The following is a 25,761-nucleotide window of genomic DNA, read 5'->3' as shown; positions in this document are numbered from 1 at the left end:
GACAAGCAGCATCATTATAAAGGTTTGTAAAACCTAATTGCTTACATATCTTCCCTTTGCAGCGTACCCCATCGTCTCCATTATGCTGATCACACGTTTCTGTCAACTTTTCACAAATTACTACATCAACTAAAGATAACATAAAGAATTACAATGCATATATACGAGGACAATTTTTACTTTAATGACTTAAACTCAGTCTTAATAAGCTTAATGCGTTTTCTTAATAGATCCTATTTGCAATGGAAACCAATATTAATCAAGATAATGAAAACTTTATTTCTTCTGTTTCATAATAGTTTTAAGATCTTTTTATCAGTTCACACTTACAGGGACAAGAAAGAAATTATCTACCTCGATTCTATGACGTTTAACATTTTGACACATGTATTAATTAGAATTTTTAATTTTATGATGTGACTTATTGGTACAGTACATTGATTTAATCGAAAGTAATGATGGTTAAAAGTGATTTATTTTTCAATATTCATTATGTAAGTAGAAATTGAGGTGTTTTTGTTTGCTGTAAAAAAAAATTAAAGTTAAATGATCATTGGTTAAGAAGAATATATTGAGATTCTGAAAATTTGCAGAGAGATTTGTTTAAGAAAAATCATGAATGCATTTTCTGTATTTTTTAAGAAGAATCTCTTCCTTCATTTATATATATAAAAAATATGGAAATATTGACCGATAAGAAATAAAATTAATTTATAATATATAAATAAATATAAATATTTCTTTAAACTTATTTTACTGAATTAATCATAAATTAAAATTTATTATAATATTTTTTGTTTGTTAAATTTATTGTTGCATTTTCTTCGTATTGAACTATTTATTAATATTTTGTTACAATTATTTTATGTTATTAAGAAACAAATTTATTCAAACATATTAAAACAATAAGAGATTGCCTTATTAAGAAAGATAGTATTGAAAATAAATACCCATCATATCTATTTACTGGGTATGATCTTAAAAGAAACATCATTTAATGCATCATCGGTTTTATAAAATGACAGTAGTTTTAATAATAGCCATATAAAATGGAATGGACGAAGTATTAATATTTGTTTATTTTGTATTGTTTATGCAAATTATTTGTTACATCGTATTAAGAACGTAAATTAAAAAATTAGTATTTGTAATCCTTTGTTTAAATTAGGAACTGAAAGAAAGAACGTAAGAAAAGAAAGAAAAATTAATAAAATGTAATGTGATGTTTTTTATTCGGTGAAAAGGAGTTGAAAAATAGAAAAAGTTAGTTAAAATTTGTAAGTGAATAAATTAATATGACAGGATAAAAAAATATAGTAATCTGATCATTTAAATAATTAACAAAATGTTATTATATTAAAACTTAAAATGAATAAATTTGTATATGCTTAAGAAATTCTTACTAATTTATCTGATTTCTTTAGTAGTTTTTGGATACTTTATTCCTGTTTAGTAATTCTAAAGTTTTCAATGAGATTATTTTCGAAAAATAAATACAAGTTAAAAAAAACTATAAATTACAACAAACAAATGTACTAAAACAATAATATACATGTATATATAATTTATTAAATTTAAATTACGATATAAAAGATATATTTAGAAAAGAAAATAATGAAAGATAAGATGTGTTTAAATTTAATATATTTAAAGATGTTATGTAAGTGTATAGATAAAATATTTTGTTTGTGGCTAATAAAGGAATTGAAGATCAATAGTTGTAAATGAGGAAAAGCAATTAATTGAAGAAAATGATGATTGGCCATAAGATTTGAGTGGAAGATTATGGGTCCTATGAACTCCCTCTTCAAACCAATCTCATTCACGTGTCTCACAACATAACATCATCTTTAATCAATTTTTCCTTATTTATAAAATTATAAAATTATTATTTTAACCTAAATCTTCATAATAAAATTATAAAATGGTGGTAGCATAGCATGTGGTGCAGAGATCCAGAGCCCCATCCCCAACCCTTCCCTCTCTGCACATTCTATTTTTCTAACTTTTCTCTCTGCATCCTTCTCAATACCATGCACAAACAAAATCCAACTTATACTAAAATTGGAATAATTTAACTGAATCAACTCGCAATAAAAAAACATTATGTATTCCATTAATCCATACATAAAGTAGGCAAATAAAATTTTCTAACTATTAGATCTAAGTTATACTAGAGTATTAAAATAATATATATATATATTTATTTATTTATTGGATATATAAAGTATAAAATTTTAACTGCTTGTCCCTCCAATTGCTTTCAAGAGCAGTGAAGATATCTTTCAATAAATGTCTTGCCATTGACCTCTGCAAATCTTCACTCTTCCTTTCATCATTTTCTGTTTCTTCTCTCTGTACTCTCCCTCCTCAACTACTGCTACTTCTCACTACAACACTGCAACATCTCTAATGGAGCAACCCTTCCACTTTCTCTTTCTCTTTCTCTTTCACTAGCAACCTCCCATGTTCCTGTCTTTGTTCCAACCAACCAACCTGCCACCACCACTCTGCTTCACATTTCTAAAATGGGATGCTGTGTCAGTACCAACAGATCTTATTCTTCACCCTCAAGCAACCCTCGTGAGCCACCACTAAGATCTACTGCTAAAGGTTCCGAAAACAGAGCACCGCCACCGGAGGAAGAGACGGTGAAGGAAGTCTTGTCAGAAACACCCAAATGGAAGCCCAAATTCGACGCGGAGAAGCCCACAGAGGCCCAAGTTACGGACGAGAAGGAGAAGTTATTCATCAAGCCCGAAGAGATCTCTGAGGTTTCTGAAGTTTGCAGTGTGAGCGAGAGCGTGTCCACGCTTGCCGACGAAGAGTCGCGTCAGAGGGTCAACGGATCTCCGACAAAGGTTCGTAAAGCGCGCTCCTTTTCCGGCGAGCTCGGGACCCGAAGGGAAAGAACGGCGGGGAAGTCCCCGGCAAGGAGGGCGGAACAATCGCCGGGGAGAAGAAATGCCGGGTCGGTGAGAGTTGTTCAAATGGGCAATGGGGTAAGTGGGAACCAGCCTCGCCGACGAGACGCCGGTGAGAATTCCGGACGTCGATCCAGGTCGCCGGCTACCCGCACCGACAGCGGGGCAGCTAGATCCATCGTGGGTCGTAGTCCGTCGGCAAGGAGAACAAATCAATCACCCGCACGGGTGAGAGCGGCGGCGGCGGAGAGCGGTGGCCGGAAATTGGAGAATTCGAACATGGAGGGTAAGTGGCCTTCTTCAGCTAATGAGTCACTAGAAAACCCACTGGTGTCGTTGGAGTGCTTCATATTTCTGTAGACGAATTGTGGCGGCGATGAATCCATGGAGTTGGTGAAGTTATAGTAGTTATTATTGTTAGTGATTATTAGTAGTCTTAGTTAACTGATATACCAGTATTAATTGTGTAGTAGTTTGTTTGATCAGTGTCTGAAGTTTAATTGAGTGTAGGAAGGTGTAAATAGATGAAGTCAATGGTCAATTGTAGGACAGTGGTGAGTTATTATTGGAGGGAAAGGAAAGGGTGATTTGTTGGATAAGTGGAATACGTAAATGGTGAAAACTAAAAAGGAAAATAAAAATTGACCTCTGTTTCTTTACTTGCAGTGCTGTTTCGAAAGATTGCGTTTCTGCCATATACGATTCACTCTGTACCAAATATTCACCTTAGCTTTTCTGAAAGTGAAACGCTACGTGACCGTCAACTTCTTCCAACTTATTCACCATTTTGTTATTTTACATAAAAAAGTTCAGAGAGTGATTTTACGAAAAAACTGTGTTGGTGAATTGCTAATTCATGGTACTGGACATTCCTCTAAAAAGATACTGCATGGCCTTTATTTTTCTCTCCTACCTTAATTTTCGATCCTATTGTTCCAAGTTTATATTTATTGAAAAGGACCGGAATAAACAAGTTTTAGATATCAAACCCATGTCAATATCACATGTCATGTTGTAGATAAATTAATACAGTGTAAAAAGCGGTAAAGATACTTCTTCCGGTCACACTACTACACCCACTTTAGTAAAAGATAAATATAGGAAAAGAAGGAAATTATAAAAGTTAAAGAGGATTGTTCGTTTGAAAATAAATAAATAAAAATTTATGAGGATCGCATAAAAGATTTTCCAAGGAAATTATACTGCTTTTATCACATTAAGGCCATGAAAGTTTTCATATACGTGTAAATATGAAAAGATGGACATTTTTGAGAAGTCGACTTCAATAAGAAAAAGTTAGGAAAGTTCATTGATTCATTTTAGTCTAATTGAAAGGGTGATAAGTGTTATTACTTTATATGAAATCAGTAAAGTCTTATGTTTATTTGTTGGGACAGTAGTTAATACCAAAAGGTTAGGAAAGTATAAAAAAAGTGTTACTGTTGATCAAGTTTTATGGATACTCTATGTTCCTTAGAATCCCCCCCTAACATGGCTGCATGCTTATTTAGTATTATATAAATCTACACAAAAATTCAATAAGAAAAACTCAAGAATGTTTTTTTATTGGGTTGAGAGAGAGAAATAAGATGGAAATAAGTTGATGAAATAAAAATAAAGAAAAAAGTTAAAAGTACTACTATTTAATTAATGGAAAATAGTGAAGAAATGAGGAAAGATATACAACTCTTTTTTTTGTTTTAATTATTTATCTCTTTTTTCAGCTGTAAAATAAACATGATTACATAACTCTTAATCTTAAAATATACAGAAAGATATTCAGCGATGGTGTATCCGTAATCTATGGTATTCAACTGTAACTAATAAAAACGCGCAATGCATGGTACATTCACGTGTTAACCAATATATTTGACTTAAGAACGGATAGTGAGTGTGTTTTGGCATTCAAGGGAGACCATTATGTCAGCTTAGAAGAACTAGTCCAACATGGTACAACAAATTTTAAAATTTAAAAAATTAAAAAAAACGTGATTTAATTTTGAAGAGATTTATTTGTGGAATCTTATAAAACTTACAATTTCCTTGACCGAATATTGCGCAACACAACACGGGTTACCTTACCCTTGGTTTGGATGTATGGTTAAATTTTGACATTATTACGACTAATTATTTTTATACTCCCTTAATACTCTTTAAAATTATAATTATTTTTATTTGATTGAACACTAAATTAGCTCATTTATTGCAATAGTGAAGGGAGGGTCATTGACAGCCAAACTAATAATGATAATAATGAAAGTAATGGTTAACTACTACACTTCCTATAAACAAGGAGGGACTGGTAAAAAATAAAGAAAAAATAATAATTTTGTATAGATTAAATTTGAGAATAATGTTTTATTTTAGAAAATTGAAGTAAAAGTCCACAAACAACTAATATTTCATTTACTTTTTAATTAAATATTTTCATTTTAAAAACATAAAAACAGATGAATAGTATCTAATATATTAAACACTTCATATAACGGGATTATATGCATATCTAATATAGAAATAAAGGTATATGAATGATTTATTTACTTATTTCATGTACCCAACAATAACACGGTTACACGAATATGTGAGACTTCAGAAGAATTCAGTCAACTCGATTCATTAATTTCAATTAATTATTATTATTATTAGTAATCCTTAATTTTTTGTTTCAAAAGTATAAAAATGTCAACTTCGAACAATCTTACATAAATTTAATTTAAAAGAATGCTAAAAAGTATAATTTTTGAGTTACCATTTCTCGAGGAATAAAATATAGGCGAGTAGATTAGTCTTTATTCTCATAACTAAGAGATATCAAAGCTTAGTCAACGTATGGTTTTAAAAAGTCAGCTTGTAGACTTGTATAGCCAGGCCGAATCCAAATGGGAGTTGAATTTGCCAGGCCCAAGAGAAAATTCACTGTTAGCCCAATTGAAAAAGCCCAATACACACAAACGGACTAGATGGTGTGTTTCTAGTGTCCAATACAATAATATCTCTAGGTTGTTGTCATAGTGACTTGTGAACACTGACAAAGTGCAATAATGTTTTCGAAAAAAACAAAAGTGCAATCATATTTGAAATTGACTAGTGATCGATCCAATTAGGAACATAAGATTATAGTATAACAAACATGAAATCATTTTCCTTCAGTACTTGGATCAAAGACTAATCCATTAAAATATTAAGGAATTGCTTAAGAGACCAAAATCTCCAACAGACAGTTCCATTCTCAAAGACGAAAGGATCAATTGTATTATGACATTGTTAAAGAAAGTGAATTTTCGAGCGTGTACAATAAGTGAGGAGACCCTAAACATGAAAACCATTATCTTAAATCCAAGAATTTCGGCAACATAATCATTAGGGCACACCCGAGGGTTCCATGTCAGTTTGGGTCCAACGACCAAACTGACAATTATGGCAAAGGCTATTCACGTGTCATTATCAGAGTGACAATATTATTTGATTTTACGCGTGCGTTTTGATCATATGGTCTTTGTTTGTGTGCAAGATAAAGAGGTTTCCATTGTTTGGTGCACAACATTCTATGCATTTACAACCACTGATTCTATCAGGGAGAAACATTTGGACACACCAATTTGCACTAAACTAGATTCTATGTACATGGTATGCTATAAACTACAAAGAAAGCTTCTACATAACGTAATGTAACATGCACATTGCATAAACTTTTCACACTGAATTCTTATTATACTTGGTTGATGTTATGCATGGTGGTGTAAGTGGAATAAGGTACTGAGCTATGTTGATGAGGAGGCCATGGTATCCGTTCAGGGCAACAGGGTGCAGGTGCAGGATGAGCGATGAAAGAAGGAGTTTCATCTCCAGGCATTAAAACTGAAACCCAGCTTGCATACAAACTCATCTGTACAAATTAGACAGTGAAGTTAGAACATAACATCATTGGTTTAGGAGTTCATTAGAATACAAAAACTTTTATCTTCTACAATAGGTGAATTGAGTTGTGATGTGCAGCATAGTTGGAATAAAGGAGTTATTTTAGACCACGAGTGGACCAGAAATCAAACCAGAAAGGGCTTGACAAATCATTGTCCACTGCAAACTTGGGAGAAAAGCAACATATGCTTCTTTTTTTGTTAAACTCGTTGCTTTCAACATCACATCTCAAATTGAAGGCAATAGCATTAAATGTCTTGTTGAAAACCACAAGACTTCTTTTTAAGGTCAAGCAATTTAATGCCTGCAATCATCAACGTGGTAAAGCAACAGCTGCATCACTATTCCCAGTTTATTTTCAAAACAATAAGCAAACAGTAGAACTTTTTAAGAGAAATCGGCTGGTAAAAAGAAAAACAGTAAAATGTCTGCAAGGAGAAACTAATTAATTGCCTGTCCCAGATTTATTCAGACAATGTTATAATGGTGAGGAGAAGAACACCATTGGATAAGAACACTTCAAACAGTGTGAGACAGGTAGAATAGCAAATCAAATTGTTTCATTTGCAACAATAACTGACGATATTGATATTTTACTTTTCAAAATTGTAAAGCTAAAACACTAATGAGCTACCTAAACTGTCATTGAAAGAAACAATGATTAAACAGAAATGTGGTGCTAAATTATTTGCATCTGATGCTAAACTTACAAACCGAGGTCAGGCTAGTTATATGCATCCCATCAATCATCAAAGAAATTGAAGTTACAAAAATAAAAGATTTACAATGTACTCAGAATCTTCTCTAGATGGACCTCACTAACGTAAGAAATGAAATAAAATAAGCAACAGGGACAACACATTCATCGAACCCAACATTACTATTTCTTTTCTTCCAATCTGGACATGTTTGTTGTATAAGGCACCAACATCATCCAACATCGTATCATACATTTTTGACTTATAACAACACAAAATAAAGGAGATTAAATGTGTCCACATAGATAGATATTAACACAGATTATGGATCCAAAAAATTTAGTAATAAAACCAAGATGGTCGCCTTTGGATTATATGTTTGAACACAACGTCCGGAAGATTTTGGATCACTTGGATTTACAATTAGCTATTCAAGAATCCAAAACCTGTGCTCTGATTCAGCTGTAATCTGTTTTCCACACTGTATAATCTGTTACTGTGATTTGAAGTGACTTTTATATCATATAACTTCATTAATAAGAAAAATCATCCTCACGTGTTCTAAGGCTGCCCGAGTGGCATCATTACCATAAATAATAATAAGAATCCCTGACATCTGTCTAATTGCAAAAGCATGTTCTCTAGAATCCCATATTCTGTGTTCCATTAACACCAATGAAATTCCAAATGTAATCCAAATGCCAAACAAATGATGTATTCAATTTTCTATTATTTGTGGAGCTTTTGCATTCAAAACTTCATTGGCTAATGCTGGGGGAATCACATTAATGATTTTGTTAAAGTTGAGAGAAACAACTCCACAGGCAATGTCCTAATCAAGTTGGTGCCTTCCAACAGAACAGCGAGGTTGGATAAGAAGGTGGGCCTGGAGTGTTCCTCCAAAGTAAGGGCATAGAGTAGGCAACACAATTGTTGCTTGGTTCTAGCTCATCATATGAAAGCTAAGTCTAAAATGTTAAAGGAAAAGGTTATTGACCAATGGCTAAGATAGGATGTGTGATTACCTTCTTAATTAGTAGCTACTAGTATAGACCATAATAATAAGTTTAACTTTGGTCGACAATCTGTCGCAGACCACAAACATGTACGGTATAATTGAAGATTGGAGGTGATGGTGCAGTTGAGTGTCCAAAACAACAATGTGGGTCTTAACTCCGACACAGACATGGATAAATAAGTCCACAATACTAGCGGCTAGGGACCAATGCTAACAGAAAACTTCTAGGGAGAACCATGTCCTCATAAAAAGCAGAGGACAACGAAGTCTGCTCATAATTAAGGCATTTGACTGAACGTGTAAATGCAAGGAGAATGAAATGAAAAACTTGGTTAGGAGTTATGCTAGAGTTCTTCGGTTCAAATAACCACACAAAAGAGAAAAAATAACAACGGCAGAAAATAATGTTTTCAGATACAAAATTCAGACTTTGCAAGATTTACCGTTTTTTCAGAAGATAAATTTAAGGGTAAAATGGTGAAGAGGCTATAAGGCTATAAAACACGGTAAATTACTAGAGTAGCGCTTCTCCAAAGTGAAGAAAAGTATAGGCATGGTTGGGTCTATATAAGGATGAAAGAAGAAAACCCTTTAACAAGAAATCTGTAACGCAAGACCATAGAGTTGGATGAGAATATTAGGGCCATTGGAACAAGAAAATGCAGAGAAGGTCTAAATAAGAGATCAAGAATGTGTAATTCTGAAGGATAACAGTGTCAGAAATGATGAGAAACATTAAAAAAAAAAACATCTTGAATTAGTCAAAGGGACAGGCAGATGAATTCAGCAGAAAAAGGATAATCCTCCTTAAGAAACCAATATTCTAATGTAGTGTGAGAAAGAAAAGGAAATTTATGGGAGGAATAATATTCAACCAGAAAAAGAAGAGAGTAAAAAGCAACCCAGAAACAACAAAGAAAATTAGGTAAAAAAAGCTTTATGTCAGATAAGTAATCATCACTCGTCCAAAAAAACAAAATAACTACCGAAATTAAAAGCTGCCTAAAGTGGAAGAACAAAGAGAAAATCCTTCATTTTTTTTCCTCTTTCTGTTTAGTTGAGGGAAAACTTGAAAGAAAAGAAAAAAGAGAAAACCAAAAAACAGTAACATTCAACAAGGAAGGCACTGTGTGTCCGCCATTAGAAACAGGAAAACGCAAGAGCCGGGGCCAAAAAGTAAAAAAGTTAAAGGCTTTCACATTGTCATGAAACTGTAATGAGTAGTGAACACTCACTTTAGGTGAAGGGTGGGCAAGCTTCCCATTGAAGGCCATCTGAGAGCTCCGGCGACGGTTCCAGTCGGCTGACGGCAGCAGGGGTGGCGAGGTGGGTTTGAGAAATCTTTCAAAGATGGCCATGACTAAGAACATGGAAATGAGAATGGCAGTGGCAACAAAGCCAAAAGAAACAGCATTTACGGAACTATCGAAGCTGCTGCTCCAATGCTGATCATACTCATCTCTCTGCATGTTGAGTGGTGCCCCTATTGGTGGCCATTCACTGCTAATGCTATTGTGCTCTCTCACCATTCTTCCTTTGCTTTTCTTAACCCTGTTTTACCATTCTGGACAAGTTGGTTTCTGTTCACGTTTGAATTTCAGGCATTAGTGACTGTAAAGTTGAAGAAGAAGACGAGAGAGAGAAAGAGAGATGAAGAAGTGGTGCAGTGCAGGCAGGGAAGAAGATGGTCACTACTACAGGTTAAGGTTTGGCTTTATAGTAGCTCTCAACTCAACACTGTTGTTAATTTTGAGCATTCAAGAGAGAGAAAGGAGCAAACATGTGGGGTGGCTGCCCCTTGCAAAAAAGGAGAAACTTTGGAATTTGGATTTAGGACCCTGTCTTTTGTTTTTTCTGTCTGGATAAAATCGTAATAAAAATATTTTTACCCTTTCAGATTCGTTTTAGCTTTTTCACTTGTTTTGTTCACTTTTCCAAACAGTGTTGTGAGGGAGCTTCTAAGTTCAATTCTGACAGAATTAAATCAGGTTTAATTAATTATTTATTTATTTAAAAATATTATTCAAGTCTTAATAAAAAACATTAACATATTTATCCATACAAAATCCTCTTATGGCGTTGATAAGAATGTTTAAAGATTTGACAAAAATGTGTTTGATTTGGTAGTTAGTTTTTTATATTTCCTTTTTTGTACCCACACACTTTACTCTGTGATTCAAATAAGGTTAGATCAGAAAGCAATTAATAAAACTGTGCCCTTCCATAAACATAACTTCAATTACATCTATCATTTTCAAGGCGATGACAAACAATTTTTCTGGAAGTGATTGTACTGAATTAATTGGAGAATATTAAATGTGATTCGCATCCTTACAACTTCTTCACCTTAGTTGGAAGAATATCATTTCAATTTTGTTAGCATGTTGCTTAGATGTGCAACAAAGGGAATGGGTTATACAGAAGGTTTCTTAGGGCAATAACAATATCTCCAAGGGGTCTAATAGAAATGTTCTCATAACTAGTGTTAAAGGCTGAAATTGTCTTAAGAGTACAACTTATGGAAACTAAGAGTGCATGCTGGTCCTGGTCATATATGATAAACCATTCTTACAATAGCATCTATATTCTTTTCGTGTATTGATTGTTTTCGTAAGTTAATTTCTTATTTAATTTTAATATTAAAAAATAGTCAAAATAATATTACATTATATAATATAAATTATTTTTTATAAATTTAAAATATTTTACACATTGAATAATATTTATGAATTACACTATTTAATATAATATACGTACTTAAGATCTTCTTACAAATTATAATTGCATCAAATAAATACTTATGATGTGTAATTCGTTGATATGAATACATAGAGTACATTTATACAATATTTTTAATAAGTAAGAAAAGTAGAAGATAAGGACATTTGTAATGAACTAAAATTAATATATATTTAAGTTAATTGCCAAAATTTGTAGTGAACTAAAATAATTTATTTTGTTTTTCTTTTATATTTATATAAAAAAATCTCCAAACATTTTCTAATATAACCAAAGAAGTTAATAGTCACGTAATAGTAAGTTGACGAGTTGTCATTTATTATGTTTGGCTAGAAAAGGGACAGGATGACCTCAGCAGGAAATTTTAGAAGATTTTTTCTATGTGGGTTGTTGGAACTTATTCGAACAATCAGCAAAAAAAGAAAAAAAATTATAACAAACCCATTTCACAAGGTTCCTTTATTTTAAGACAAGTACGCGTTTACGCTCCCAACATAATCAAAGTCCTCATAATGTAATTCAATCATTTTAAATAATTAAATACAGTCAAAACAGTATGTTTCTAACTCAAGTCAGATAACATAGTTAAAGTCGATTCCTTACATTTAAGATATTTTTATTTTCAAATAAGAGATTATCATGATTTTGTTCTTGGAACATATTTCAAAAAATTATTAACTGGAACACTTACCAAATAACTGTATAAAGGAGAAATATGAATAAGAGATAAATAATATTTTTTTTCCAAAATTCTTTTTAAATACAAATAATTAATTTCTTTTTTGTTTAATTGAGTATTTAAGCCAAAGTAAAAGATGGCAGGATCCATGATAATATCAAAGATTAGTGAAGATGAGAGAATATGAATGGAATGATGGTGATGATGTAGGTGTTCGTGCACACTTAAACCTTCAGGTAGAGAGAGCTACGACATGCAAATGTACACATATAGGAATAGGGTTTAGTTTGCCAAATGAACAAAACAAAATCCTAAGCACATGCAACACAATATTAATATATGCATTCTGTCTCCCTCAACATATGCTACCTGGCACCACACCAACCATTGCATTAACAACCACAATACCTCTCACATAATTTATTTAGATTTTTTTTCAAAACCTGACCTTACTCTAAAAATAAAAATAAATAATATTATTATAGGATAAATTATAGCCTTTATTTTTCGTGTGATACTCGAGAATCTGAACTATCATGTATGTCGACCTTTCGAGGCCCAGACCCAACATGTGGCCCTCTGATTGTCGCCAAGATCAACGGCTCAGATGGCTTCACAAGCAAATCCTGTTGGTGAAAGCAGAGGGTGTTGTACCAAAAAAAGAAAAGGAGTGTACCGTGATGTGAACCCTTCACGCGTGCATGGTGCAGCTGACACGTGCGAATGTGTTAGCGTAATGCACAGTGTGGTCAGAGAGAATCAGAAGGGTCAGGGTCAAGGGAGAGAGCATGGGTGGCTCATGCAAGGCTCACGTGAATGATGCACCCTTTCTCTTCTTTTCATGCTGGTCAAAGCTTTTGAGTGCTCCCGTTGACCACTCGCAAAAGCAGTTTCATTTTAACTGGGCTTGGGCTTTACCAGTTTCATCTTTAAGCTTTGGGCCTGGCCTCGGCTGTAAGTGGACTTCAGGAGTAATTTAGTTATCCACAACGGAAATATCAGAAAAACAGCAACAATGTTTGAGATTTATAAAGTTAATTGAAAAACATCTTCAACCCTAATTCTTTTTATTGAAAATAATTAAATTTGTAGGAAGCGTGTATAATTTGAACATGTCTAAGGAATGGTAATCAGTTTTTAGGAACACCTCTTTATTGCTAATTTGGGCGAAACAAAACAATCATTGCTCCCAAAACTTTCCGCAAAGCAGATACATGGTGCATGAATTCAGGTTTCTTGGATTTTAAAATATTAAATTTATTTTATAAAAGCTATCAATAATTATGCACTGTTGGTAAAGACCATTGCTTCAAAATTCACCTGGCGCAGTTCAAAAGGGAACTTCAGCAGATCCAACTCGTGGAGATGGAGTGGAGTTAATACATGCAGATTTTTTTTTTTTTCTTATGAAACTAAAATATTAGTATACTTAATCTAAAACACTGTTCTTCATACATGTGAAATATCACTTTCAAATGCAGAGTGAATCAGCCAAAATGTTATGCAATGATTAGAACATATATTCTACATATATATAGTCTATAAATGAAACATAAATAATTCTATATGTATTTTTTTTTTCTTTTTTAGTCTGAATCAAGAGAGTTGCACAACACAGCAATGGCCACAGAGCTCTTTCTGGCCCTCCAATTCCATGGGTTCAAAGCTCCTCCAAGCATGGGTGTGAGCTGAAGTGTCAAAGATGTGCACAAGAGACATGGTTCTTGGTACTTCGCCACCTATTCTGTAACCTGTCAAAAAGAACAAACGACTTCCGATGGGTGCCATAGTGAGGTACAACCTTTGATCATTAGGAGGGAAATTCTCATAGTTGTCCTGTAACTGTAACGTGCAGAGGTTCCTCTTGTGTGATCCATCAACCTCATTCCATAGTTTCCCATCATAGGACTCAATGTGTCCCTTCCACGAATTCAAACAATCCCCTGAACTGAAAAGGGTACCATTCACTGCCACAATCTGATTAGGTGGCACATCCAACTGCCACATCCCCGCTATCAGGTCCCACCTCCCTGCTTCCGTGTCATACACCTCAGCAGAACTTCTTTCCACTATGCTCGGCATCGTCCTGTCAGAGTCCTCTCTCTCAGCAAAACCCCCCACAATGTAAACCTTCCCTTGCCACGTCACGCCAATACACTTGTTCCTTAAAATATGCAAATTCGGGAGTGGGCTCCACGTGTCACTGTCTGGTTCGTACACCTCAGCCGACGAGATCCCCCGTGCACATCCCACCGTGGACTTTCCCCCTGCCACGTAGATTTTGTTGTCACAAACCGTGCACGCAAAATCATATCTTGCCACCCTCAGTGGTGCACAGATGAACCATTGGTTGGTTCGAACGTTGTAACGGAGCACATTTGGCACTACTTTGATGCCCTCATCCACGTAGTCAGCACAGTCATCGGATACATGAACCATTTCTTTGTGACAGATTTGGCCACCGATTATGTAGATAGAGTCCCCTAAGGAGACTATGGCGAAGCCCTTTAATATTTGGTCGTCAACTAGGCCGGGAATAGGACCAACACATGTCCACGTGTTCATGGAGGGGTAATAGAGTTCGATTGAATTAGGGAGACTCACCCCTGGGGTTGGTTCTCTAGGGCAAAACACAGCAACCACAACATGATTGGAGAGAAGATTTTCTGGGGATGGTAGGGCCGTTGGTCTTGGTGGGGAAGGGAGTGAACCCATTGGGGTTTTTGGGGAGATTGTGTTGATATTTTCGGCGAAAAATAATTCCTAATTAAGTTTTGTGTGTAGATGGCAAGTGGGAAATGTAATAATATAAAGGTGATGCAGAGATATAGAGGAAAGGTGGCGGAGAAAACGAAAGAGTTGGCTTGTGATCATCGACTGGGAACAACACGTGGTGCTGAAATCAATGAATTTTCTTGTGATAACAGATGAAACATTTGGTGGTTATTGTACATGGTCATGTCTTTTCTGTTTAGCGAATGGGACAAACATTACTATTTTCCGGACTTTCCAAGGTTTCTTGGTTTTAAGAATGGTCCGAACAAAAATATTGTTAAATTAATCTCTTTCTGGCGTGGATTTTTAGGTTAGAACTTCTTTGGATGGGATGTGTTCTCTATTTTGGAAGCAGCAGCACGGCAACGAGAGTTGAGGAATGAGAGGAAGAGACATGGAGAAATGTAGGTAAACAGTGTTGTGTTATTTCAATTACAAGCAACTGTGTTTATTTTATCTAACTCCCACATCAGTTTGGTTTTTTCTACGGTGGTGCTGGGGTCTCTCTCACGAATTGAAATGATGATAGCCATGAGTAGATGAAATAATTAGGCATTAAGATCATTTTAAGGTTTAGTTACACTATAATTTAGGAATGACTTGTAGCGTAAGAGTAGAGTCGCTTTTTAAGTCTAAAGTTGCCATTTATTGAGGGAAAAAAAGTAATGTTGTACTGAAATAATTGCGTCTTGGTTCAACCAAAAGGAAGAAAGAGGGGGTAGAGAGATAAAAAAAAAAAGAACAGTACCTAGTAGTGGGCAACGTGACAAACACAAAGAGACAAAAGAGAGAGATAAATCCAAGGGGAACACGCTGGGAAAGCATCTAAAAAGATTGTAGCTTGAAAGCAAATCCAAATGAGATACTAGTGTATCACTGCATGATACATGAAATGTGGGATCAGTGACACTTTTTTCTCATTAAGCAAACACTAGTTCGGCTATAGGCATAGGTGTGCTTATCAAAAAATGTCACTTTGGTTTTTGCTATGATACATTTGTGCTTTGGTTTAATACTGCTGCGTGCTTTTGCAATCTCGCTACTTTATCTGCTTTTTACCTTTCAAGATTTGCTGTGCCATTATTTACATTTTTTTAATGTCAACACAACCAACAAAAAGTCATGCCGTGTGATTAGTAAACTAATAAACAAAACAAAACAAAACCGAGCATGCATGGATGGAACTTGAGAGTGAAAAATAGATTGCCCCTTAACGTTTATATGCACGACAAAGTTCATTTCTTTTTTACTTTTTTGCCACTGAAAGCATGACATGTTGTGTGATTCACATTTACCTGTTGTGTTAATTTAGGCATTCGTGGTGGCTTAATAATGGGTTCCTCTTCTGCTCCACTTGGAAGGCCATGGCCCATTATTGATGTGTATGAATCGGTGATTGTAAGTAACTATATGCAGGTGCAGTCTGAAATAAGTATTTGACCAAAAGAGGTAACAGGGAAAGCAACAATACCTGCATTGTATGGTTGATATCATACGGTGGAAACCCCTCGTTTGCTCAATTTTTGGGAACTTGCTCCCAGTACGCACGATGACGACTGGTTGCTTCTTCTGAACAGAACACAGTCAAGAATCGAGAATCATTCAAAGCAACAAGGGTGACAAAGACATAGTGACAGAAAAAAGAAATTCCCATTTAAAGATTGCAAAATCAATAGTGATGAATATAGAAGCATATAACATTTTGAAAGGGCACGGTTGTTTGAAGGGTATTGAGAGTGGGTACATGATCATGAAGAAGCAAATGGGGAATCACACCTAACGTAGAAGTCCAGCTAAGATTGATAGGGATGGGAAGGTTAATGAATAGCAAGGGTTGTGACAGTTGCAAGTGTTTCCCTATTTTATGAACGTCACTAATTGGTCCTGCGTGTGGATTCAATGTGAACATTAACACATCTTCTCTCTTTGCAGCCTGTGATAGTAGACAAAAGGGTACAAAAATGTGGGGACACACATGTGCAGAACCATGGCATGGCAAATCCTGCTTAAGAAATTGAATTGAAAGCATAAAACTTGAGGTATGAATTGTGATTAAATTAAGATGTGTATTAAAGATAATGAGCATGAGATAAGGAGTTAGTTTGCATAGGGTTCCAATGGAAGAGATGGTGGTGGTGAGTAGGGTAGAATGACAAGTCATCAAAAGGGTATGGGCAGAATAACAGTGAGAAGAAGCAGGGACAGGAGGATAAGAGCTGCAGAATGAGACAAGAGAGAATTTAATCAGGATATGTGGTGTGGTGCATATAAAGCAAAAGTCAAAAAGGACTTTAGAGAAGAAGACAAAAAGTGAGAGAATCAGATTGGTGGCAGAAGGTAATCAGAGAAACCCACATGCTTTCTGGTTTGGCTTGTGCGGGAGACAAAGCAGTTAGGAGCAAAAAGGTAACTTTGATTTGATTGATCACCATGGACCTTCTTTGCACACTTCATAATACTACTCTTTCTTCCCATGTCCCTTTCTTTTCTATTTCTTCCTCCGTTATTTCTCTACTTCGCAACCAGAGAAGAAGAAACCCCTCAGTCCAGTGGAACCTGCTTTGACTGCTGCTGCTACGGAAAATTGACAAATCATCCAGGGATGTGCAAAAATTAAATCAATGTTACAACTTACAAATGCAAATAAAACCATACATCATAAAACAATAACTTACCCAACATTGCATCACAACCTAGATGTGGTACTACGCTATAACTTCCATTATTTGGGTGGACCTCACTGCTAGGGACAGTCATGCAATTTATTGTACGTTTTGGGGCAGAATTTTAATTCGTTGTGATTTTTTCTCTTACCTTTTATTATATATTTAAAGATTAAAAAATGACTCTTACAATCTTATAACAAATACATATATGAAAAGTTCCTTAATAAATGTTCAATCTCAACTGATCCAGAATTTGAAGTGGAAAACACAATGGGAATGAGAATGTGAGAATGGATGGTGGTTTGGTTAAGAAAGAATGGGAGGAGAGAGAGAGAGAGAGAGAGAGAGAGAGAGAGCATTGAATTGAATAAATTATAGAAGTAAAATTCGTTAAAGTGTGACAGTGGCAACAACATTCTGAATTGTGATAGAGAAATGAGCTTGTTAGACTTTGAGGCTCTCTGCCCACAGCAAGTTGCAACCCCACCATTGTGCAAGATGGAATTTTCGCATCCCAACGCCACACCCTAACCTAAACAACTATACATAACTGCACACCTTCTTTGGAACACCAAAAACATTTACCCTCTTTCCATTTCTGTGTTTCATCTTCTCCAACCCCATCACTCTACCACCCTCTTACCCTTTTCAAACCAATTCCCCCTCAGCCCCTACAGTACACGATAACCACATACATACATTGCTGCTCTTCTCACAAGCTTTTCAAAAGACCGTGATAGCCCCTCTCTTTCTCTCTCTCTCTCTTCACTCTCTCCACTCTCTCCCATTTTTATTCTAAACTTCTCTCGGAGGAACTGAACTGAATTGCCTAAAGTTTGCATCTTGTGGAGATGGGTTTTCTGGAGCGCTTGGAATGGGTGAATGCTTATAGCAAGAAGCGTTGCAGGAGCTTGTTTTGGAGGCTGCGGGCTGCGCTCAAGAAGGCTCTGAAGAATGGAGGCAAGCAGCGCCTCAAGTTCCAATATGATCCTTCCAGTTATGCGCTCAACTTTGATGATGGCTTTTGCGCGGCCAAGAAATTCATTGGAGATGCACGACTCATGGAGCTCACCGACATCAACAACACCACCACCACCCTGGTTTATGTGCTTTGGGTCAAAACCAACTGAACCCAACCCATCTTCTTCATTTTCTATCTGTCTCATATTTCTGCTTCTCTTCTTTTAATGTTCATGGTTTCTTTCGTAGATAAGAGGACAGTATTGCAGGATTAAATTTTGAAGGAACTTCTTCTCTTCCCTTTGTTTACTCTACTTTATATTCTTCACTTCTGTCGTTAGCTACAACACTCGTTCGTCTAAATTATTCACCATTGTTTTGATCTTCTAGAACGCGACGCGTTGACACACCAAATAAAAAAAACGATAGTAAACAGTATCTGTCGGCTGAATCCTTTTTAATTCAATTATTAAATTTAAAACTAAATATTCACTTTCACCTACAGGTATCACTTTTTTTTAGTTCTTTAAGTTTCTCATTTCAAGTTTGTGGGGGTGATGAGATCAATGGTGAGGCAGGAAGAAAGGGTGGTGCAGCAGCAGTGGGAGCTTTGTGGAAATGGAAATGATGGGTGGTTTGACAATGAGCACAACGGTAGTGGCAATTATGATGATCTAGGTGATGATGACATCCATATTAAATAATACCTGCAATGGCGATGTTTTGCAGTGCTATTACAAATAATGGTAGTAGCAGCTGGAGATCGTGCTGTAATACATTTAGGTAATCTTTAAAGGAAGATGAACCAGATAAATGAACCTTCAAAATTAGTTTGAAATTAAATTAAAAATCATACAAATTCATTGTAATCAAGCATTTTACTTTTAAAATCTATATCTAAAAACTAACACCGCACCCGAAGCAAGTCCTGAATCTTAAAAAATAGTAATACTATTCTGAAGTAACTTTTAAGTTGGTATGGGGAGAAAACAGTCACGCGTTTTCACCTTTTGCCAGAGAATTGTTTTCCTCATTAATGAAGCAGAGCTGCAAAGTGAATATTGCTGTAACGGTTTGCGCTAACCGAGAATAATGATAGACTCAGAGTAGGGCAAACTTGTATACTATCATCATGATCATGATCAAACTTATAATGCAACAACACCACCTTAACAATCGGTCATTTAAGAAAAGAATTGTTGACTGTATTAACAATCTTTTTGTACAGGAGTATGAAACCACCGGAAGAACTATCTACGAGGAAATGGATATCGAATTCAACAAATATCTTTCGATTAAAGCACATACACAATTTTTAATGCCAACGGCCGCAATATCTTCATCTAGAACCTAAATCCCCAATTTGAAATTGAAATGTTCAAGTATTCAAACAGCAGAATCTTCTAATATGGCGGTGGATAAATCGTTTATACGTGGATATGCAGCTTTCTCATCCAGCTGGTTTTGGGCCCATAGCAGCATCTTCAGCAAGCTCGGAAGTTTTGGGTCTGCCATAAAAAAATCAATCAGTGTAACCAATTAAAGGGCATAGCATTATTAAAGAAATTCAGATAACGAAACAGTAAAGTTGAAGCTTCTTAATAGAACACTGGAACATGATAACAACAACTATAGCGGGAAGTAAATTATTATCATCGCTCACTACATTATCCATGTGTTAACCATGAACAAACGGTTTTTATGATTGTCAATTAATTTGATATTTAGAAATGTTAAAAAAATACATGACAGCAATCATAATCACAATAAGAAAACATCCTCTCGCCATTCACATTCAGTGGATTACAATCACAATTTAAATGCAGAAGTTGAACTCCATAATAGTTATCTGCAAGTTATAGCTTTCCGGGAAGTGCATAGAGGGAAGAAATAGAGCATATTCAAACATAACTTTGGCATTGCCAATGACAGGTAAAGCAAAGAAACAAGCTATCAAATAATTGATACTAGTAGATGAACAGTAAGTCCTCTCTCTCAATAATCTTTTGGATTTAGATTTGTGAAAGCATGTGAATCTCTAGAGGTTTGAATCCATCGTTCAAGCATACAGAAAGTCATCAGAAGTCAGTTTAAGCACTCTCACGGAACAGTGGTTTAGGTGCCAATATGGCAAAAAAAGATTCTATTATGCTCCCAAATTTTACAATTGCTGATTCAACAAACCCTATATCTCAATCACAATATCAAAAAGCTTGTACGAATACATATGTACAAAATTAACACATCCACAAGAAAATTGAGCGTGCAAACTAGATTTAGAACCAGACATGCAAACTAAAGTTATATAAACACAAAAACAGACTTTTGCAGCAAACACAAACCTTTTTCATGACTCTGACTAGTAAGTATGGCTGCATTCACCTCACTCGCTGTCTTTAAACGCTGTGATATGTCAAGCAAGTCCCCAACAGGACAGTTAGAAACATCTTCAAAGGCCAGCAGTGCAACAGTCCTCTCCAACTCTTCCAAAAAGCTTTGCTGAAATGCAACAGGCAAGCGTTAGCACCAAGTCTCTGTATCCAGTTACATCAAATTTTCCACAATAACAATTTACTTTCCCATTTTTTTATATTTTCCTTAACTATAAGCAATTAAAGTAAATTGCCAACACAAACAAATACACCTCAATGAAAAGGCCATAAATTCTTCATAATAAAGATTTTAGGGGAAAATGCAATTTAGTCCTTGATGTTTTAAGAGGAGTATTTCACTTCCTAACTTTTTTAAATAAACAAAAACAACCTTTCTAGCACTCGTTACCAAGTAATTACCTTATTGGTATCAAATTGTTGCTATCAAAGACTATTTGCACACATTTTAAACGTGGCTTGGGAATGAGTAATACATTTTTTTCAGAGACCAAATTGCATAAGACCCAAAATTCACGATAGCAATTTACTTATTTTCAAGATTTCATGTGAAAAATAGAGATACAAAAATTTATTCCATGAGATTTACATTTTCCTCTCCCCTTGGTGCAAGCTCCTCTTGGGCAAACTCCAGTGCCTCTTCAACTTTTCCATTCCGAATTAGTTCTATCAATCGTTGCTGTTGAAGATGGAAAAATAATTGGGGATTTGTGTCTAGTATCTGCAGACAGTATTACAGAATGGAAAAGGCATTAACAAAAGATAGTCTGAGGTGTACAAAATTGTTTGGGTATTTTATTTGATGTCAGAATAATAATAATAACGTTTTAGAATGACACAAAAACAAAATGTTGTGAATACAAAAGAAGGCATTTTCCAGCAAGATGTATATGCGTAAATGAAATAAGCAGCATTCTCCTAAGTAATTTTTACATAAAAAATCTTAAGGATTACCAAACAGGTCATCGAAACTGAAAAAACTGAAAAAAAAAAAAAAAGAAGTAGAAACAGCACAAGGAATAAGCAAAAATAAAACATATAGAAGCGTGACGAAACTAAGATAGAAACTTAGGAGTAAAGGATATATAAATTGAACGTAATAACACCATTTTTATGCAATTCAGAGCATCTTTGTTCAGATTATATTATCAGATAGTGTTCTCAATCATAAGATGAAAAGCTTATTCTTTTAATCTTGTGTCAAATTATAAGATTCAAAACACGGAAAATTAACTTAAATATGACATATAAAGTATGCATAATTCTTAGGAGTGGAAGAGGCCAAGTTACTCATCAGGAACCTGTGACCTACACATGTTATGTTATGCTTAGGTCAAGTCAAACCTGTGCTCTTTTAAATGCCTCATTTAAGTAAAAGAAATGATTTCAGTCAGTCAAAAAGCCATTTAGGCCAAAAAAGTCACTGTACTTAAGTTACTACAAAATCATAACAAGAATATTGTCGGCATAGTACTAAATTTCAACTACCACGTTTTGAAATTACACTGTTTCTCTGTATAAACTTACTAACCTATGATAAAAAAAGAAAAAACTATCTAAGCCAGGTATACATTAGGACCCGAAAAACTATTTAGTGGAGTTTCTTTACATGTTTCAAAAACTTAACCTACGGAGTGGGCTTTTAAATGAGTTTTCAGTCTAGCTCAGACAATTAGAAAATGCCAAGGTTTTGAAGATAGGTCGAGGTCCATGGCCATTTTTGACAAAACATCCTGACAGTGACTGTCAGGAAACAAATGCAAGTCATAAATCAATTGAATGTATGAACTGTGAACCCCCTACATTAGACTAATGAAAACAGAATAAGGAAAGAGTCCACTAAGTGCAACGATTATTGAGTAACAATGTGAAACTCTTATTGAGTAAAATGAAAAAGAGAGGCAGAATAATTAAATATGGTGAATTTGTAGTGTTCCTTTCATTTAAGGATTTAAGCTAACTTTACTATTGAATTTCTTTGATGAGAACTGGTGGTAAAAAATGTTGAAGATGGGGGAAAGTATCATAAATCGTGTGATTGGTACTGATGATACAGAATTGATTGAATTGCACAATTCATTCCTGTATCTCGTGATACAAAGGCATATGCAACTTGTCACAATGGCTACCTTGGTAAATAGTTTGGTTCAAATTACAAATTGTAATTTTAAGCAGGTGAGGATAGTTGGGTATGAGATAGCATGAAGACCAACTAAAAGAGGCTGTATCATGTTCTGTTTAAATTTGATAACTCCCATCATGCCATTTAAAAAAAAAATGCAGCATAAAAGAACTTTCAACAGAGACAAATAATCTGTAATTTGCCATTGCTACACGGAGAATACAGTGCAGCAAGAGCGTTTCTAGTTATCCAGCACATAAGAATTTGAATCATGCATGCATCATGTGTATCATATCGTATCATATACACTACAAATAAAGGGAGCCTATGATTCATAGGAATTGAAAGTTATTATAAAATAAATAAATAAGTGAAGGAAAACCTACCTCTGGATTTAAGTCATTCACTTTCTCAATTGCATCCTCCACATTACCATTTTGTACTGCCTTCTTAACAGCCATGCGATCCGTTATTGTTGCAAGATCTATATCTGCTGTGGATCAATAAGGACAGACATATCTTCATAAAGAACACGATCTCTTCCACTCACACACGCAAAAAGAAACAAATAAATAAACCAAAAAGAGGATACGTTCAGTTCCAGACTCCGTTCGAAATTTCTCAGCAGCCTCAACGTAGCCTTCCGTAACGAGGAAATTCATTACCAATTTATTCATGTCTTCCTTTCTAATCTTCACATCATTAAGCTTTTTCTCCCATTCTTCTCTTGTTATGACTTTCTTAGTCGTAGCCTTCAGAAAATAGTTTCCAGGGATAAAAATCAATTGTCATCATGACATATATTTGAGTTAGTTCACTTCCATGCACCATGCACAATTGTCCATAAAAAGAAATACTTCACGAAATAAGACTAAAATTGACTCCATACACATCAATAGATTTCCCTCTACTTGTTTGCTGTGTAACGCAGGAATATATGAGAAACCAACGACCTTGATTGCTAAATTAATCTCGTCCCACAGCATTTCAAGAAACTAATAATCCAAATAGACCCTAAGTAGTTCAGTATAACACGAAGCACTACTTCTGTTTATATGACGTACTTGCAAAAATGTAGAATAAACTAATCCACAAAAACAGAATAAATATGAACAATAGTTCTGAGACTCTTTATAGTCACATGGAAATGGAATGCAGAATAAAGAATCAATGGGTTCTAAAATTCTTAAATGAGCACAAATTTAGATCCTTTGCACCACTGACATTAAAATTAAACTAATTAAATATGTATCCACTATTCGCAAAGACAAAAAGCGAGAGCGAGGGAGAGAGAAAGAAAGTCAAATACCATTGCCCCGATTTCTGCAAGTTGACGAATCACAAGCCAGAACAATGACATCAGTGCACAAAGTTAAACCCCATTTTTAACCCCAAACGACACGCGAGCTCCGTCACCTGAAAATCCGAAGAAAGGCACCAAAACTGCAGGTCGTGGATCAGCGTCAACAATTCAAATATTGAAAACAGTCACATTTCTAGTTTCCACACCCTTCCAATCAATGACTTTAAAAACAAAAACTAAGTCATCAAAACCCTATCGACGGAAGGGGAAAACAATATCCACAAGAAAAGGGAGGAAACAAATTAAGAGCAGGAAGAGAATTCACCGCAAAATCAATTTTCCAATGAATTGTGCTCGGACTTCATTCCCCGGAAAAGTGGTGAAAGAAGGTGTATCAGCGTCTTAGGAAGGTGCGCCGGCGATCCCTTTCTTGAAGCTGAATCGTAATGCAGGGTTCTAGACTCGTCTTTCAAAGTCATATACAGATATTTGCTTTTGGGTTCGGATCCGGTTCTTTTTATAACCGATCTCATATGAAGGCCCAATTAATAGCGGAAAAAAATTTTCAATAGATTATTTAGTTTTTCAACTTTTTTTTTTCTAATTATTACTTTAACTTTTACATCTTTTATAAGATGAAAGTTTAATACATGATTAAATTCATAATGATTATTTTAGTTGAAAAATAGTTAGATTTATCGATAATAATTTAAGTAATTTGTTAAAATTATTCACACATATTTTGTAAAAAATATTAAAATGAATTATGTTCAATGAAGAGTTATTATTGTTACTAGTGTACACACAGATACTGTCGCGCATGTATGTACGCATTTTTTAAATATGCGTGATATTATTAAGTTAATATATAAAATAAATTTATATTTATTAAAAAGAAAGTGAAATATATAAGAAAATATGAGAAAATAATTGTTAATAAATAGAAAAAAAAAAGTTTGTAAAAGTAACGGTCAATTTTCAAAAATTTAATAAATAATTATATTTTAAAAGGTAGAATTGATATTTTGAAATGAGAACATAAAAGAAAAAATCCTCTTTATATATTGTTATAGATTATTATTTTATTTTTATATTTTTGTTTTTATTTGTCTATGTGTTTTTAGAGTATTCACTCTTCATATGAAATGTAGAGGATATGAAATGGAAAGAGAGGATTAGCAAGCTATTGCCATGGTCCTTTGGGTGATAGAAGGTGATGTTGAGGGGTTTATTTCAAATGCAACTCTGATATTAAAGGATGACACACTCTAATTTACGAAATTACTCCTTCATATTTCAATTTTCACGTGATTTATTCATTTCTTCTTATTATAAAAACAACATGATAAAAATTAGAAACACAAAACAAAAAGTAGTATGGTTATAATAAAAATTTATTACTTCTAAAATTACTATTAAAAATAAAATTAAATCTTTAGGTAAATAAATTATTTCTCACCTTACAATTAAATTTATTTTCATACCAAATATATTGTATTATATATGTTTTTATAAATAATTTTTTAATAGTTTCAATTATTCAATAAAATTTATAAAATGATTTTAAAT

At 34.4% G+C, this 25,761-nt stretch overlaps 4 protein-coding genes across 5 annotated transcripts; 1 reads left to right on the top strand and 3 right to left on the bottom strand.

Annotated features, from left to right (window-relative positions):
* The first annotated feature begins 2,271 nt into the window (after positions 1-2,271).
* LOC114187246 (uncharacterized) lies at positions 2,272-3,583 on the top strand. The gene has a single exon (XM_028075439.2). It carries the CDS (start codon positions 2,529-2,531, stop codon positions 3,282-3,284), a length of 756 nt encoding a protein of 251 aa, XP_027931240.1. The 5' UTR covers positions 2,272-2,528; the 3' UTR covers positions 3,285-3,583.
* Positions 3,584-6,403: 2,820 nt separating this feature from the next.
* On the bottom strand, positions 6,404-10,357 carry LOC114187512 (uncharacterized). The gene is made up of 2 exons (XM_028075775.2): positions 9,794-10,357; positions 6,404-6,810 (listed from the first exon to the last, which is right to left on the bottom strand). The coding sequence occupies exons 1-2, from the start codon at positions 10,085-10,087 to the stop codon at positions 6,634-6,636; spliced, it is 471 nt and encodes a 156-aa protein (XP_027931576.1). The 5' UTR covers positions 10,088-10,357; the 3' UTR covers positions 6,404-6,633.
* A 1,939-nt stretch (positions 10,358-12,296) lies between these two features.
* LOC114187718 (F-box/kelch-repeat protein At1g80440-like) lies at positions 12,297-16,953 on the bottom strand. The gene has a single exon (XM_028076040.2). The coding sequence runs from the start codon at positions 14,689-14,691 to the stop codon at positions 13,573-13,575; it is 1,119 nt and encodes a 372-aa protein (XP_027931841.1). The 5' UTR covers positions 14,692-16,953; the 3' UTR covers positions 12,297-13,572.
* A 2,607-nt stretch (positions 16,954-19,560) lies between these two features.
* Positions 19,561-24,690, bottom strand: LOC114189036 (LisH and RanBPM domains containing protein). Of its 2 annotated transcripts, none has more exons than XM_028077734.2 (7): positions 24,518-24,690; positions 24,199-24,332; positions 23,482-23,641; positions 23,276-23,382; positions 21,357-21,488; positions 20,720-20,876; positions 19,561-19,885 (listed from the first exon to the last, which is right to left on the bottom strand). In XM_028077734.2, exons 2-7 carry the CDS (start codon positions 24,247-24,249, stop codon positions 19,764-19,766), a joined length of 729 nt encoding a protein of 242 aa, XP_027933535.1. In that variant the 5' UTR covers positions 24,250-24,332; positions 24,518-24,690; the 3' UTR covers positions 19,561-19,763. The 2 variants fall into 2 exon arrangements, with proteins under 2 accessions (XP_027933535.1, XP_027933536.1); XM_028077735.2 differs by having other exon boundaries at positions 24,199-24,305; positions 24,518-24,684.
* Positions 24,691-25,761: the final 1,071 nt, after the last annotated feature.

This window comes from Vigna unguiculata, chromosome 6, assembly GCF_037176805.1.
Source record: "Vigna unguiculata cultivar grain cowpea cultivar isolate G323 ecotype 2 chromosome 6, ASM3717680v1, whole genome shotgun sequence".
In the NCBI taxonomy this organism is placed as follows: Eukaryota; Viridiplantae; Streptophyta; class Magnoliopsida; order Fabales; family Fabaceae; genus Vigna; species Vigna unguiculata.
The sequence above is the reverse complement of the archived record's forward strand: the minus strand, read 5'-3'. Positions and strand labels throughout refer to the sequence as shown.